General features: G+C 44.0%; 1 protein-coding gene across 1 annotated transcript in view; it reads left to right on the top strand.

Moving 5' to 3' along the window:
• Positions 1-15239, top strand: part of LOC122670668 (DExH-box ATP-dependent RNA helicase DExH14) — a 178437-nt gene extending 163198 nt beyond the window's left edge. The window contains exons 46-48 of the mRNA XM_043867628.1: positions 10461-10631; positions 13818-13967; positions 15006-15239. Of these exons, the coding sequence (XP_043723563.1) occupies positions 10461-10631; positions 13818-13967; positions 15006-15200 (516 nt within the window). The 3' untranslated portion in view covers positions 15201-15239. The remainder of the gene's footprint in view (positions 1-10460; positions 10632-13817; positions 13968-15005) is intronic.
• Positions 15240-17849: the final 2610 nt, after the last annotated feature.

Below are 17849 nucleotides of genomic sequence, written 5' to 3'. Positions count from 1 at the left end.
CTCCGCAGCTGGAACAGGGAGGTGTTTGGCAACATACATCAGCGTGTTAGGGATGCAGAGGATGCGGTGTGTAGGGCGGAAACTGAGTTTGACTCACGTGATGAGGAGGCGACCAGGGCAGCTCTGGGGAGGGCTAGGGATAATCTCCAAGAGGTGTTGTTGTAGGAGGAGATATTCTAGAGACAAAAGTCCAGGGTTCACTGGCTTAAGGAGGGGGACCGCAATACAAAGTTTTTCCACTCTATGGCCAATGTCAGGAGGAGAATTGCTTGTGTGGAGCGCATCAGAGGGGCAAATGGCTAGTGGATCTCAGATGTGGAGGGGGTACAAGAAGAGGCCGTGCGACATTTTTCGGAATTTTTACTACACAGTACGTGTATGGATGAGGGGTTGTTATCGGTGATCCCCGAGGTGGTGTCCAAGGCGATAATGCTGCCTGCTGGTGGTCCCCTCCTTTGAGGAGGTTAGAGTCTTGTCTTTGCCTTGTCGGCGGAGATGCCCCTGGGCTGATGGGTTCTTGGGCCATTTCTTCACGACTTCTTTGGGAGGTGGTAGGCGGATGTGTGGGCTGCGGTGAAGGAGTTTTTGCGGTGGGCCTCTCCCTAGGAGCTCTTGTTGCGCTTGGTCCGATCCCTAAGAAGGACAATCCGGAGGTGATGGCTGATTTGAGACCTATTAGCCTATCGCAACTTCTCCTCAAGGTTATTACGAAGATCATGACCTCAGCAGTGCGGGTCTCTGCCTACCCGGTGGCGGAGGAGCAGGTGCTTTTGTGCAGGGGAGATGCATTCATGATAACATTTCTCTAGTGCAAGAGGTTTCGCACGAGTTGAACAGGAAGGCGAGGGGGGGAAATGTGATCCTTAAGTTAGACATGGCCAAGGCCTATGATCGGCTTGAATGGGGGTTTGTATGGAGTGTGCTCTTGAAGTTTGGGTTCTGTAGGGATTGGGTCAATCTGGTCAGGCGGACGGTCGAGAATTGCTGGTTCTCGGTAGTACTTGGGGGCAGGCAGTCAGGGTTCTTCAAATCTACTAGGGGGTGCGACAAGGGGACCCCCTGTCGCCTACGCTCTTCATTTTGGCAGAGGAGGTGCTTAGCAGGGGAATCAAGGAGTTATTTATGGAAGGTCATGCCGCCTACTTCAGGTTGCTGAGAGGGTGCTCGGGGATCTCTTACAGTCTTTTTGCTGATGACACCATCATCTTCTCCAGGGGTCTCAAGGGCTCTCTTAAGCAGATCATGGGGTTTCTCTCTAGGTATGAAGGTTTCTCTGGACAGCTGGTCAACAAACAGAAGAGCTGTTTTGTGGTTGGGCACAAGGCTACGCCTGCCCATGCTAGGATGGTGGGGGCAGTTACAGGCTTTTCTCAGAAGGCACTCCCTATCACTTATTTAGGAGCCCCGCTTCACTGTGGTAGGCTCAAGGTTTGCTTCTTTGATGTTCTTATTGATAAAATCAATAGTAAGGTGGCAGGTTGGAAGGGTAAGCTCCTCTCAGCGGGGGGCCGGGTTACCTTGCTGAAGCATGTTCTCTCTTCCGTCCCTATCCATGTCCTGGCCACGCTGGACCCTCCTAAAGCTGTGTTGCGAAGGCTGTATGGCATCTTTGCTGACTTTCTCTGGGGAACCTCAGAATGGGGGAAATGAAGGCACTGGGTCAGCTGGCTGAAAGTGTGCAGGCCGCAGGAGGAAGGGGGCCTTGGTGTTAGGTTGCTGGACGAGGTTGGGCTCTCTTTGAGGCTTAAGGGTCTCTGGCGCGTTCTGACGGAGCATTCTTTATGGAGCAGTTTTTTCAAGGCCAAGTTCTTCAAGGGCCTCCATATGGTGCTGGTTGACCCTCATGGGGTGACTTCTAGGTCTTGGAGGAATGCGCTGGCGTTTAGGGGAATGACCTTGGAGAGATCTCAGTGGTTGGTTGGCTCTGGGAATGTCTCTTTTTGGCTGGATAACTGGTCTGGAGCGGGTCCTTTGATTGATGCAGTGGACAATGCCCTTCTGGTGGATGTTGATCTGCGAGTGAAAGATGCTGTTGAGGGGGATGGCTCTTGGAGACAAGACATCTTGGATCACATTGATGATGAGGCCATCCGGCAGGCTATCGTCCAAGGTAATGTTCACATCTCAGACAGGCCAGATGTTCTAGTGTGGGCACCGGCTAGTGATGGTTGCTTTTCAACCAAATCGGTCTGGAATGAGATCAGGATGGTGGGGTCAGTTGTTGCCTATGCAAAGTGGATATGGAACCCCTCGCTCCCAACCAAGGTGGCTTTCTTCTCTTGGCAGCTGTTGAACGGCAAGATACCTACGGAAGTTACCTTAATGTCAGTTGGGATTCCCTTGGCCTCTCGTTGTTACTGCTGTGGCTCCCCCCAAAGGGAAACTACTGATCACTACCTAATAGGTGGTGTTACAGCGGCTAAGGTGTGGAGGTTCTTCTCTCGCCTTTTTGACTTGGTGCCTCACCCAGGGCAGGATGTTAGGGGTCGGCTAGTGCTATGGCATGGGTTGGCGAGCTACAAGTGCATCAGTGATTACATTGTGGGGCTCTTGCCGGCTTTTATTGTGTGGGAGCTATGGAAAGGAAGAAACAACAGGAGGCATGGGGAAACTAGGCGTACTGCTGCCACTATCATTGATCGTGTTAGAAGGTGGGTGAAAGAGCTCCCAATCCCCTCACAAGTGGGCAAACGTGGATTTGCAAGGGATGGGCTGATCCAGCAGTGGTTTGAGTTAGTGGTTCCGCCGGCTAAGGCCTCTCGGCCTATCCCTGTTTTTTGGTGCCCCCCTTCTGTTGCTGTCAAGCTGAATGTTGATGGAGCCTATCGGGGCAACCCAGGGGTCGGGGGAGGAGGGGGAGTCATCCGGAATATTGAGGGAGAAGTGCTGGCAGCTTTTTCTAACAGCTATGGGATGTGTACTATTGCTATTGCAGAGCTGAGGGCTCTGAGGAATGGCCTCCGCTTATGCCACGATCGGGGATACGTAGATGTGCTTGTTCACTCGGACTCAGAGGCCACTGTTACACAGATAAACCATAAGAAGTGTAACCTGTGGCAGGGGTGGTACTGGTTTGATGAGATCCTCCAGCTGATGGCAGCGACTAGGGCGACGGTGACATTTGCTTTCAGGGAGAGCAACAGGGCCGCTGACTGGCTGGCCAAGCAAGCTTGTGCTTCGCAATGCTCCATTACCTTTCAGCCGGATAACTTGCCGCTAGGCAGCTTTCGATGTATAGTGAGGGAGGATAGAGAGGGCTTGCCGGTCCTTAGAGCTTAGGACATGGCATGTTCTTGTAAGCTGTATAGCTTTGGGTTGGGGCAAGGCAGGACGTCCCCCCTGTATTCGTTATTCTTTGTTGGCTTAATAAAATCTAGGGGCTGGCCCGGGTCCCAGAGAAGTTCGGGTTAAAAAAAAAAAAAAAAAGGAGAAAATCTACATGCTTTGCTGCTGGTTGGGTTTTTAGTGCAAATTAATTGAAGGTGCAATGCTTTCTGCCGCTTATAAGTGTGGTTCGTAGAATCCTTCTAGTGTGATGCTAACAGGTTTCGTCTTTCTTCATTTTGTTTTGTTTTGGTTTTTTTTTTTTTTTTTTTCATAGTGCATGAAGTTTTTGTTTTGTACAAATCTCTCAACCAGCTTTCATCAACCAATTCAAATCAACTAAATGGGCCTCCTCTTTCTCCATTCAGCTAACCTTATGTCAACCCTAATTCATACATGAATTTTTTTCACACTTCTCCGAAAGTCATTTTAGATAGCCTTTGCTCTTTAGCTCCTCTAATCTGGATGATATTTCTCCACCTTGCAGTGCATGTAGAGGTCTTCATTGTGGATGTCTGTGCCACCTCATATGGCTTTCTCTCAACTTATCATGTCTCGAAGCTACATAAAAATTAATTCCTCATCTCACCTACTTTCACACACAAATTCCTAAGAATCAACTACCCTAATTTTCAAACCTACACTTGAGAAGAAGAGGGAGAGAGAGAGAGTAGTTTGGCTTGTCAAGATAGACAAAGGCCATGTTTTTTTTTTTTGATGAGTAACAAAATATATTACAAAGAAAAAGAGAGGAATATACAAGCCCAAGGGCAACAAAAACCAAGAAAAAACAAAGGTACAATCAAGACTAATGGGGGTCAGGCTGCAAAGGGACATAGGAAGGCCCCAGGATACAACAATGAGCCTGTTCCTTGGACAGAGGCCATGCTTTATAGAGATCAAAGGAAATACTGTTGAGAACCATGGGATAGGAATATTGTCGCTTTACTTTAGGTTACATTAGGGTTTTATTATTTTGCCCTTGGGTTGTATTCTCATTATAAATAAAGTGGACCTCTGTCATTAATGACGAGTCAAATCATTCCTCAAACTCTGGGTCTGAACTTGGTATCAGAGAACAAAAACCTACGAAGATTTTTTTCTTGTTTTTTCGGGTTTCTCCTCTCCACCACCGCTGCCTCCCATTGGGGGCCCCTGCCTCCACTTCTAGCATGGTAGACGGAACCTGAGCCATGCAAAATTAATTTTAACATTCTTTGCGCCTCCCTCACCGTTCATTCTTTCACCCCTCTCTGGTGGACAAGAGATTCGCCGTTGCAACGCGGTCGGCATCACTCCAATAGAATTTGGGAACATGGGTGGTAAACAGCAAGGAACGGGTGACCTCAAGAAGATGTTTGTTCTTCTGTTCTGTATACCATTTTGTTTGGGAGTACGAACACAGGATGTTTGGGATAATATACAGTGGGCATCAAGGTACTCAAGAAATGCACTATCAATGTACTCAGTCCCGTTATCACTCCACAAAATCCGAATTTGAGTTTGGAATTGGGTCTTAACCATAGTATGAAAAGACTGGAAGCAAGAAAAGGCTTCAGACTTAGACCAGAGAAGACACACTCTAGTCAATCGAGTTGAGTTATCAATAAAGGTAATAAGCCAACAAGACCCTCCCCTAGCAATGGTTTTAGATGGTCCCCATAAGTCTTCGAATGAATAATGGAAAAAGGAATGGTACTTTTATTATATCTAGGAAAGTAAGAGGACCTGGTGTGCTTAGCAAGTTCACAGATGTCCCAAGCTAACCGGTCCACACTACAATGTTTTATTAAGGAAATAAATGATGTGAAACATGAAAGGAAGGATGACCAAGTTAGCAATTCCACTGATGGAGCTGAGTAAGAGCGTTGTCAACACTGCTGATGTGAGCAGAAACAGGTGACCAAATATAACATCGGGATCAAAGTAGTACAGTCCTTCATGCGCACTACCATATCCAATCGTTGCTCCCGCCGCCACATCTTGAAAGACTCAATGTGTAGAATAGAAGTGAACACAGCAGTTAAGGTCAATAATAAGGCGGTAAAATTGGCACATAGGTTAGGGCATGAAGAACTAATGACAAAAAAATGGAAGGGGAACAGGATACCAAACCTTTACTAGAGATGGCAGACAGGGATCCATTAGCAACTCGGACCTTATCCTTTCCAGAACAAGGAAGGTAAGTGAGAAACATGTCTAAGGAGGTTGTCATATGATCAGAGGCCCCGAATCAAGGAGCCAAGAAGAACTAGAAGGAGAGGAAACTTGAAAGTTACCTGATTGAGCTAGATAAGAAACAGGCGTAGTGGAAGAAGCCATGGTGGGAGATGCAGTACCAATCTGGCTCATCATACTCTGGATTGCCATTATCTGTTCTGGAGAAAAAGGAGAGGCTGTAATAGATGAAAATCCATCAGTGGCTTCCAGCAAATGAGCCTGAGGGCAGGAAGAAGATCCTTGTTAACCCCCGCGGCCCCCTCCTTTAAGGTGCCATACCTATTCTGTGAAGCCCTAGTTTGATTATATGGGAATAAACTAGGGTTTCCTTTGTATATAATACATGCAACAGTGATTCCATCGGTTGTCTGTGTACAAGAATCAAATTACAACAAGATAGCTGCTGGCGGTACTCTGCTTGGTGCTTTCTGGATTTTTTTTTGGCAGAAGATCTCTACCTGTCATGCTCTGGTCAGTATACGTAGAGTACATCATTCAATTTTTACTTTGGTGAATTTGGGCTATATGTGGTATCTGTTGGCCTTCCTCTAACAAAACTCATCAATTCTGTTCATATTATGGAAAGACTGTATATTGATTAGTTTATTGGTTTTGTGTGGCTTGGTAATAATAAGTGTGAGGGATCATTACCTTGCAGGCCTTTTTTTTTTTTTTTGTTGAATAAAAAATTCATTACCAAAACCCCAAAAGGAGGGGAGGGAGAAAAAAAGGGGGGGGGGGGGATACACGGGGAGAGAAGGGGGGGAAACTATACAAGCACCAAACACAGGCCTAGGTGGCCTGGCTAGGAGAGCCCAAGAGAGAGGAATCTAAGCCCCAGGTAACAGCAATGTGCATGTTCCTTGGGGTGTCAATAAGGGAACCAAAAGAAAGCATGTGGAGCCTAGAGCTGACATCAAAGAAGATGGCTTTCCAAATCAGGTCAATGGTCCGGGAGTTGGAAGTCCATCTATGAAGATTCCACTCCATCCAAATGTGGGAGATAGTTGCACCGAACACAAGCTTACCAACTGTATCACAAATAGAGCTGCCAAGGGAGGACATGTCAAGCCAAAGCCACTCCCGGTTGAAGGGAAGGGGGCGTCTATTGCGGGGCCAAATGGACTGCAAAGCTTTTTTTCCAGATAGAGGAGGCAAGGGGACAAGAAAAGAAAAGGTGGTCAACGTCCTCATTCCCATTTCAGCAAAGGGTACTACAGAAGGGGGAAACAGGGATGTGGCGATGGATGACGAAGGATTGGGTGGGGAGGTAGTTGTTTAGGGTTCTCCAGACATTGAAGGAGTGTCTAAAAATGTGGTCTTTGAACCAAACAAGGTTGCGCCAGGGAACTGAAGGGCTGTGGGGTTTGACAAAATCCCAAGCAGAGCGATAGCTAAAGATGTCATTGTTGGCTGGGAGCCAGGTTACTCTGTCCGTATGAGAGGGGTGGGGGGGGGAGGGGGGAGAGGCCCAAAACTGAGTGAGACTAGGGGGGAAGGGGATAGGGGAAGACCAAGAGCTGTTGGAGATAATTGAAGAGAGAGGAGCAGATTTGGGGTTACCAAAAGAGTAGACCCTTTAGGCTCCAATGATGTTGTAGAGAACACCAGCGGGATGCCAAGGGTCAAGCCAAAGGGAGATGGAGGTACCATCAGTGATCACAGAGCCACTGTGGGCAAGAGGACGAAGGAGGATTTTGCGCCAGACCCAGAATGGGTCCACAGGCTGGTGAACACTAAACAGTCCAGATGGAATCAGATTTGAGTAAGTAGGAGTAAACCCAGTTAACCCAAATAGAGTCCTGCTTGGAGGAGATTTTCCAGATTAGCTTGAGAAGGCCTGCGATGTTGTAATCACGGATTCGACAGATGCCAAGGCCTCCACCAGATTTGGGATGGCAAATTGCCGCCCAGCTGATCGAGTGAAGGAATCTAGAGGATTCTTGGCCTTTCCAAAGGAAGGCACAAAAGAGAGATTTCATGGCTTTGATGGTAGATTTAGGGAGCCCACAAATACCGCACCAGTAGATGTTGGAGGATTGTAGAACAGATTTGATCAGAACGATCCTTCCTACGTAGGAAAGGAATTTGCCCTTCCAAAGTTGGAGCCTCTTACGAATAAGATCAAGTATAGGAGTGCAATGATGGCCGGCAGCCTAGCAAGAATGAGAGGGAGGCCAAGGTATTTCACAGGAAGGGATCCTAGGGAGAATCCATTCAGGTTGAGGAGGGTGGCTTTGACTTCCTCAGAAACCCCGGTAAGAAAGATTTGATCATAAGATCATCCGCAAAGGCAAGGTGGGTGAGATTAAGACTTTTGCACTTGGGAATGGGGGAGATGAGGTGTTGGTCAGTTTTGGCTTGGATGCTCCTGTAGAGTACTTCACGAGTGAGTGAGAAGAGGAAAGGGGAGAGGGGGCAGCCTTGGCGAATGCCAACTTTCAAGGGGAAAAACCCCGCAGGGGACCCATTGACAATGACCGAGAAGAAGGGGGAGGAAATGCAGGAATGGATCCACTGGACAAAGGCAGGGGGAAAGGAAATCTAGGTCATGACATCACAAATGAAGTCCCATCTAAGGGAGTCGAAAGCTTTATGGATGTCGAGTTTCAGGAGGGCTACAGGGGAATGAGATTTGTAGTCAAATCCTCGGACAATTTCCGCACAAAGGAGAATATTGTTAGCAATACTTCTGCCAGAGATGAAGGCCGATTGGTTCTGGCTATCTAAAGAGGGGATCACCAACTGAAGCCTATTAGCTAGAATTTTTGCAATTTTACCTTACAAGCCATTACTCGCATCCTAGATGTACATCTTTCTTTGTCTTGATAAACAGTTGTTGCACCATTTGTCCTCATAACTTGGGATCGGACTATGATGCGGCTAAATCTGAACAAAATCAGCTAGATATTAGCCATCAGGTGGATTGGAGATTGCCATTATTGGTTGAATAGGCTAATCCAAGCTAATCCAACTAATCAAATACCTATACTACAACCTCGTCTGAAATACCAAAATTTTATGATAGGGAAATAAAATCTTCCCCGCCATTGCTTCGTAGTCTGGCGAGCTGTTTCTAACTGCCTTCCAACACAGTCCTTTCTTCGCCTTCCCTAGATTACTGTCTCTCCTTTGTGCTGCCTTTGCTGGAATGTTGTCGAAGATATTGATCATCTATTTTTTGATTGTCCTCTATCCTCCTCCATTTGGGAAGGCATCTTAGCCAAATGTTGGCCTAGGAATCGAAGGATTCTTCCTTTTAATAGAGAGTGGATTTGGGTCGACATGACTTTTGGAGGATCTTCTATCTGTGACACAGTTGGCAAGTTGGCTTTTTGTGCTATCATCAATCACATTTGGATGGAGCGATATATCAAGAAATGGACTTCCAACTCCAGGCCTCTCCAACAGATTTGGGACTCCATTTCTTTTGAAATTAAAGCTAAGCTTTCGGCGGCTAGTCTCTCCATTTATATTGACACCCCAAGGAACACGCTTATTGTTGTCTTCTGTGGTCTTCCCTTTGTCTCCCTCCAAGCCTTTGCCTCCTCTGTTTGAGGCTAAGGCTTTTTGTTCCTTTCTTGGTTTCTTTTTCTTTTCCCCATTTGGGGGGCTGTTGTAGTTCTTTTTCTCCTTGGTAATGAGATTTTTTATTCATCCCAAAAAAAAAAAAAAATCTTCCAACCTTGCAGGCCTCCTCTGTTTGAGGCTAAGGTCTTTTGTTGTTTTCTTGTTTTTTTTTCTTCTTTTCCCTCTTTGGGGGGCTGCTGTAGTCCTTCTCTTTGGTAATGAATTTTTTATTCACCCAAAAAAAAAAATCTTCCCCCCTCATTCGCTATCCCATCCCCCCCTTCATGGACCCTTTTTATTCTAGGCTAAACCCTACTTCCCACAGCCTGGCCCACCCGGCCCAGTCCTCCTTTTGATCCCCTCCCCTGGCCCATTAGGATCCCACTCCCCAGTCCCTGGCCCATTTGGCCCAAGCCACCGCCTGCCCTCCTCCCTCTGCTTCTTCGGATTCTTCAATTGGAAGGGATTCTACACCCTTTAAGCCTATCTCCTCTTCTTCTCTGCTTGTGCCTCCATCAGCCTTGTCAGTTCACCCCCCTCTTCATGTCTATCGTCGGCGCGACACTAGTTCCCCCCCCCCTATCCCAAGGAGCTGTCCCCGCAAGACTATTCCTTTCCCAACAATGAGAAGATTCTGCCCCTAAGTAAGGGTATCCGCAACCATGCCCTATGCCGCAGTGCTTAGTTGTGCTTATTTAGTTCTCCTGCTTTTCTTTTTTCACTCTTGTTCTTCGGGCCCATTAGTCTCGTTGTTTTTGACTCGCCCTTTGATGAGTCTCTTCCCTTGTTTGGGTGCTTTGGTTGTATGGGGTCCCCCCCCCCTTTTTCTTTCAGGCCCTTGACTCCCGTCTTGTAAAGGCAGGGTCTTGTAATTTGATTGCTATTTGTTTGTTCTCCCCCCCCCCTTTTTTTTTTCTTTCCTTTGGTAAAGAATTTTTTATTCATTGAAAAAAAAAATCTTAAAAGGTAAACTGTCAGACACATAGTTGCCATGCCGGTTAGGTGACACAAGGTGGTGGAGAGGGTAAAAAATCAAGGCGACACCAAGCAGTTGACCAAGGCGTCAAGGCGCCCAAGTCGACCAAAGCGCCTGGACCCCTTGACAACTATGGTCAGACATATACTTTTTTGTTTTGGGTGTGGAAGCATAATTTACTTAGATGTCCAAATTTAATGATTCATTGCCCCATATAAGCGAAACAAGTATGTCCCATTACCTATCAAAAGAAAAAGAGTACCCACAATGGGAAATATGCTTCTCTTTGTGGTTCAGTAATGAATCTCTTTTGCCACATTTCTATTTTCATGTCTAAGCCCTTATATTCTTGGTCTATTTTGTTGTTTAGGGTTTATGGTTTGATCAGGATTCTTCTCTATGGATGTTGCCATGCATGAATGCTGGTCTTGCAAGTACTCTTTCCAAAGAAGGTATTTCAAATGTGCAGCAACTATTGGATCTTCCTGAGGCAACTTTGCAGGTTCTAGTTGAAAATTTCCCTGCTTCACGGTTATATCAGGTAAGCCCTGTTTGAAATTTTGAGAGGTGTTTGACTTAGTGCACATGTTGTTTTGCAGTAATTTACATTTCCACATTTGCATAGCATAAAGTTCATTTATTTAAAATTGAGTCTTCAGGCACAAGTAACTCACACATGGTTATAACCCAAGTAAAACTGTTAGCCAGACAATTTTCTTGTGCTATGTACATTTTCAATGATCTCTTTTGTTGTCACACATGCACGATGAATGACAGATGGACATATATTGGAATCTGTATGAATGAATTCATACATTTTTCAAAATTTCAAGTTAGACAATATGATGTTGTTCTCCATAATTGTAGGCCTGTGTAGAGATGGCAGTACGTTGGCTTTTCCTCACAGTTAATTTGACAGATATGTCCATATCCTGAAGCTTGGTTGCAAATTATTGATGATTGAAACAGATCAAAGTTGATCTCATGAGATCACCTTAATTGGGTCTTCCAACTTCTTAGAACGAACTTCACATCCCTTGGATTAGGGTTTGCGTTTCCTATGGAAGTTCAGTTTTCTCTTTTGGCGGATGCTTTTTACAGCATATTGATGACTATCCCTCTGATCATGGTTCAAGAACTCAGTTTTGGTACTGGTTTCACCCAGACAAAAAACCCAGTTGGGCCGAGATCTCGGCGAGTTGGTGCAATTTTATTTTATTTTTGTAACTCCAAGGCTGGTTTTGGTGGGTTTTAGACCTAGTTTGGGCCTGAAACTTGGTACTCGGCCTATTTTAGGTCATTTAACCACAATGGCACTATCAGATTTTGCAAAAACAAAGTCCAAATAGGAGTTTCACTTCGGACCCTAGGTTGGTAAGTGACGATGTACTAAAATACCCTATTCTACACATAATTTAGTAATAGAAAGCAATCAAAGCATTCAATTAATGTAAAACAACTTTAATAAGCATTAGAAATGTAAAGTAGAGCATCCAACGGTGTCAAAAAATACATAAAAATCATTTCCAAACAATCACTATTGATCCTAAATTTTTTTTCTTTTCTTTTTTCAAAAAATTCTTCTTTTTTTTTTTTTTTTTTTTTTGCAAAAAATTTTAAAAAAATTTCGGACTCCATCAAGTCAAAGATCGGCCAAAGTTATGTAACATATATTAAATTGACATGATTTCACCAAGATTTGAACAATTTTTTTGGAAGAAAATAGATTTGGGGAAAAAATGTTTTACCTTCAAAATTTCTTCAAATTTGAGATGATTTGTAACTAATCTTGCAAGTTTGATGCAAGTAGGATGCTAATTGACGTCTCAGGCAAGTTTTTTGTCGAAACAAGGTGGCAAAAGCTAAAAAATCAGCTCACCACTAATCTTTCCCCTTTTAAACACGACTGGCTCGGTCGAGATCTTTCCCCTTTTAAACACTGACTGTCTCTGTCAAGATCTTTGCCCTTTTAAACATGGATTTGTTCCACATGTCGGTCGAATCGAGATCTCGACTTGACCAAGTCCGTGTAACTTTGTATTTCACCTTCCATCTTGACTCGCTAATTGAAAAAAAACGGGTTTTAAGCGAGATCTTGCCGAGTTCTTGAACCATGCCTCTGATCTCTAAGGGTTTTTGTTTCCCATGTGCCCCATCTGTTGATTCACTTGCCTTTTACCTCAAAAAAAATGAGTGTAGTTGTTTTATGAGTGGAACTTATGCTGGATGATATGTTCCCAGGCTCCTTTTTTCCTAGTGTCCAAATCCTGTAAGAAAGGGAGGAAAAGGGTATTAAAATTTAAAGAGAGAGAGAGAGAGAGAGAATTCCTACTCTATTATCAAATTCTATGGGTGTACTGCACCTAGATCAGGGATCAATTCCCATCTTCGTCATTTGCCATCTTATGTCCACACTTGTTCTGCAGTGCTTTATATTTTCCTATCGGGGGAGAGGGGAAAAAAGACCCTCTTTTACTAACATCCTTCAATACCTCTAGATTCTATCACAATTCAAATTTGAAACCCTAATTGATCATAACCTAGATCGTGCTCTTTGTTTACACTCTCCGTATGGCGTATGGTAAACCAGATCTTAGGATATCAGTTTTTTCTTATATATGTACAGAGTTAGTGGGATCTAAATGTTATTGAAAGTAGCATACCACTGTCCGAGTTCGGTCCAATGGCAAAAGGATATTTCATTTGAGCATCCAAAGTTGAATCCGTCAATGTTGTTGATCTCCACATTCATATCAATACTATCAAATCAGTTTGTAAGTTTATAGGTTTATACAAAATATATGTTTTTAATAACTCAAAATGCTGTGAGCACCTAGGCTATGTTAATATATCATGCTAAGCCTGACCAAATAATTAATATTAGTTTTATAATGTACTAATATATTTTTTAAATATAACTTAAGGTAGCACTAGCACAACTTGTGAATTTGTGATTAGGTCTAGCACAAGTAGAGGGTGATATGGATAATGTCAACCATTGGATAGATAGTGAGCCTGGACTGACCATATTTCAAATTTGGTGGCTCAACTCAACCATATGGCTGACATTGTATTGAACTTTTCCCCTTGTATTTCAGCTGTTAAATCATCATTTCATTGCTTAATAGTATTTTCAGCTGTTAAATCATCATTTTCATTGCTCGACTCTGCAAGTTATACCCCCACCCCCCTCCCCAGGAAAAAATAAATAAATCACTGTAGCCTAGCTGTAAACTTTAATTTCTCTTCGATCTGAATATTAACAACAGACTTGTTGTTCAACTTTACCAAGTTGACTCAACCCTTTCCTGAGTTCATGCATTATCATAACATTCTCTTTATTATTTATGATTCAATCATTTGAGCTGGCAATCTTGCACTAATTACATGGGACTTGTGCAAGTTGTCTTGTTTGCTTGACTTGGTCAGTGTATTAAAGCCTTTTTTAATCTCCCAGAAATGACCTCAAAGGTTGCTCACTGCCCTATACGAACATATCATACATGCTCCTGGGCATCTGAAACCCTGTAAAGTAGGGGGATAGAATTAAAAATTATTTCCTGACCTGTGATTTGATCTTGTTATAGTACCCTCTCCACCCCCCTCGGAGAGAGAGAGAGAGATTGACTGTGGTAGCATTTTCACTCACAGATGAGTTTAGCATTTTTTAAGCATAAATTTGCTGATTTTGTTGCTCAGATACTTGTAATATGTTCTATTTCATCAGGATCTGCAGCTTTTCCCACGTGTGAAAGTGAGTTTGAAGCTTAAGAGAAGAGACTCGGAGGATGCAAAGCATGTCATCCTCAACATTAAATTGGTGAAAACAAATTCTAAATACACAACATCAAGAGCATTTGCTCCTCGATTCCCAAAGGTATTCAGCTGGTGTCTGTTATATGCCAAGTTGTGAATTCTGCTTCTTTTTGCCCAAATAGCTGATATTAGCATATAAACTGAAATGTGTACCCCCTCAGAAACATTTCAATTTAAAGTATCAGGTTTTTTGCATATTTCAGTCCATTTCAGCTGAAATATTCAAAATGGACTGAGGATATGGTTCAGGCCCCACCCAAAAGCTGCAACTCAATTTAACTCAACTATGCCTTCATCCCAACTAAATGTAGTAGGCTACACATTTCATGTTTTAACTTTTTTCTTTTGAATCTGTAAGAATAATTTTTCCATTTAACATTATTCAAGTCATATTTGTTGTTAGTCCTAAGTCATGCATGTCTTTTCTCGACTCCTCTCCCAAATCTTTTTTGGGCTCCTCCTTGTTCTTTTAGCTCCTTCAATCTACACAATATGCTCCCCCTTAACAATGCATCCAAGGATCTTTGTTGCACATGTACATGCCACCTCAAATGATTCTCTCTCTCTATACTTATCACCTGTCAGAGTTACTCCTAAATTACCTCTGCCATGTTTATTTCTTGTTTTATCTTTTCTAGTTTTTTTCAGTCATCCATCTCAATATCCTCATCTCGGCTGCACAAATTTTAATTTTTATGTTGTTTCTTTACCTCCTCACATCTACCTCCAAACATCATTGCTGGTCTTATGCACATGCATTTGAGTTTTAGTGGGATTTGTTTGTCACATTTCACTCCAAATGCACTTCTCAACTCCAACTCCATCCACTGTACACTAATTTTGTGTAAGATGTTGAGTTCCCTGCCTGGCTGCGTAGCATATGCTAGTGCCTCCCTATGTCTATCTCTTTCCTCCCACAACAGGGGCAGATATGTCATTTCATAGGAGGAGAGGAGAGAGATGGACACTGAGGCGCTAGTGTATGCTACACAACCTGGCATGAATTTTTCAACCAATGTTTTCATTGATTGAAATGTATTTTTCATGAAAAAAGGAAAATTGTAATTCTAACACAATTGACATTGAAATTTTCCGACAGCTAAAAGAGGAAGCATGGTGGTTGGTTCTTGGGAACGTATCGACATTTGAACTGTATGCACTGAAGAGAGTTTCCTTCTCTGGCAGCTTGGTCACTCACATGGATTTACCATCAACAGCTATTAATCTCCCGGTAAGTATATGCTTCTCCTTTCCTTCTCATACATTTTATTGTTGGCTTGCTTTATTGATTTAAAGACTATGGTGTCAAATAGTTTTTCCTGATCTTGCTGTTACTTCTGGAAAATTATCACCTCAATTTGCCTGCCTGTCAATTTCCTCAATTCCCTCTAATAGAGGGAGGTGGACCCCACCCGGGCAGTGTGTTCGGGCAGGGTGTAGGGTGGTCATTTCCACCCCCCTATTAGATGGAATTGAGGAAATTGAGGGACAGGTAAATTGAGGGGATACAGATCCCTTTCTCCCACCCTTTTGCTGTCACTTCTTTCTCCTGACCATTGTATCCCTCTGAGTGTGAATGGGTGTTTGGGAGGGGATAAGTATTGTTAAACGATAAGGATAAGGGTTACGTACCTGTCTAGATTCATTGTATGTAGGCTAAGGACTGTGACTGTATAATGACTCAGCCTTAGCTAAGCATATCTTATTATAATCCGTTATCCAATCTATAAAGAATAATGGCCTCTGTCACCATAGACAAGCCAATCTATTCTTCTCCTATCTCTTCATCTCAACTTGGTATTAGAGCCCAATATTGTTTGGGTTTTTTTCTTTTTCTTTTTTGCCGCCAAAGGAGTTCTTCCACCACCGCCAACCCATTTCGCCAGCGAAAGTCGTGATTTGGGTTTTTTTGTGTTTTTTCCTTTATGTGAACGCACATACCCTTAAAAATCGGTTGGGGGCTCCGCCCCCCTACATCCTCCACGGCCCGCTCAGCGGCAAGTGGGACCGCCGTTGTTGTGGAAGAGTGAACAGTGGTTCCTGTGTTAAACCAAGGTTAGGTCTTACCAAACAATAATGTCCAAACACTCTCTTTAGGGTTGCAAAATTCAAAGTCTACAGACACCCCCATGCCTTCTAAAACCTCTACAAGGGATAATTGGTTGGCTAAACTTGGAATGGTACTCAAAACTTCGAAGGTACTGAACTTTTAACAGGAAAGGGGGAATAATCAAACAAGAGGAGAAAGTTAATTCAATCAACCTCCGTAGCCATTAAATTAAAAATCTAACTAAAACTGGAAATTTTAAATAAAAAGCAAGAAGTAAATAGAAGATAAATACTAAGAAGGATAGAGAAGAAATAAAGGTCACCTAATGGGAAGAACCTCCTCCAACGCATCCATGGTATTCAAAGGACCCTTATAAGAGCTCTGCACCTCTATCTCGCCGGAATCTTCACCATTGGAAGGCCTGCAGGATAAATCACTATTCCTCCCGATCGAAGAACTGCAAGAATCAAGCTTCTCTTCCTCCTGTGATTGTGGTTTCTGTTGTTGTTGTTGTATCGGAGAAGGCATCGCCAGATTCCCAGAAGGGAACCGACGATCCCCAGGTAAGGCAGTGGCCATGGATCTACCAGGAACCGGCGACTCAAAGATCGGTACACAAGACATCCCTCGAATGAACCCAGATCCTTCAATCCTATTTCTGTTGCTGCTGCTATCCAAACCAATTGACAACATCCCACTTGTTTCCAAAACTGCCGAGACCGATACCGAGACCAAGAGAGGGAGAGGTGAAGGTCGAAATAAATCTATTACCAACCTCAGGAGGGGACGGAGGGAAAAGAAAAGGGGGGGAATACAAGGGGGGAAAGGAAACAAGCCTCAACCTTCTAAAGAAGAGGTAGGAGGCTGCAAGAGAGAAATATCAAGACCCCAGGATACAACAATATGCTTGTTCCTTGGGGTATCTAAAATGGGCATATGAGGGATACAGCTGAGCTTGGAGGACACATCAAAGGAGATGGCTTTCCAATTCAAATCATAAGATCTAGAGTTAGAGGTCCATCTTCTAAGATTTCGCTCCATCCAAATGTGATAAATTGCAGAACCGAAAACAAGCTTACCAACAGTGTCGCAGATGGAGCTACTAGAGAATGTCATGTCAAGCCAGAGCCATTCTCTATGAAAAGCAAGAGGTCTCCTGCACCGGGGCCAAATGGTAGTGAGGGCTTTCTTCCAGATGGAGGAGGACAAAGGGCAGTCAAAGAAGAGGTGGGGAATATCCTCGTCACCATTCCAGCAGAAAACACAGGAAGGGGGGGGCAGGAATGTGTCTATGGAAAAGGAAGGCTTGGGTTGGGAGGCAAAAGCTAAGGGTTCTCCAGGTTGTAAAGCTTTGGCGAGGGATATGGCCTTTGAACCAGACTAACTTATGCCAAGGGACAAAGGGACCAGGGTTCCTAATAAAATTCCAGGCCGATCTAGAGCTGAAGAGGCCGTTGGGGGAGGGAAGCCAAATGACCTCATCCGCATGGTGGAATGGAGGGAAGGTGGGGTGACGAAGAGCCTTGAGAGATGATGGAGGAGAGGGGGGTTAGATTTGGGGGTGCCCGAAGAATAAATCTGCCTAGGGCTAAAGACATTGTAAAGAACCCCCAGGGGGTTGCCAGGGATCAAGCCAGAGGGAGATGGAGGAGGAGGTAGCTCTAAGAGCAAGGGAGCGAAGGAGAAGAGTCTGGGGAAATGGGGACAGTCAAGATGGAATCATGCTTTAAAAGGTGGGAGTAAACCCAGTTGACCCAGATGGAGCCATGCCTAGAGGAGATTTTCCAAATGAGCTTCAGGATGCCCGCAGTATTGGAGTCACGGATGCGACAAATACCAAAGCCTCTTTTAGATTTGGGGAGACAAATGGGCTTCCAACTGATAGGGTGAAGG

This window comes from Telopea speciosissima, chromosome 8, assembly GCF_018873765.1.
Source record: "Telopea speciosissima isolate NSW1024214 ecotype Mountain lineage chromosome 8, Tspe_v1, whole genome shotgun sequence".
Taxonomy (NCBI): domain Eukaryota; kingdom Viridiplantae; phylum Streptophyta; class Magnoliopsida; order Proteales; family Proteaceae; genus Telopea; species Telopea speciosissima.
This window is presented reverse-complemented; position numbering and strand designations above follow the sequence as displayed.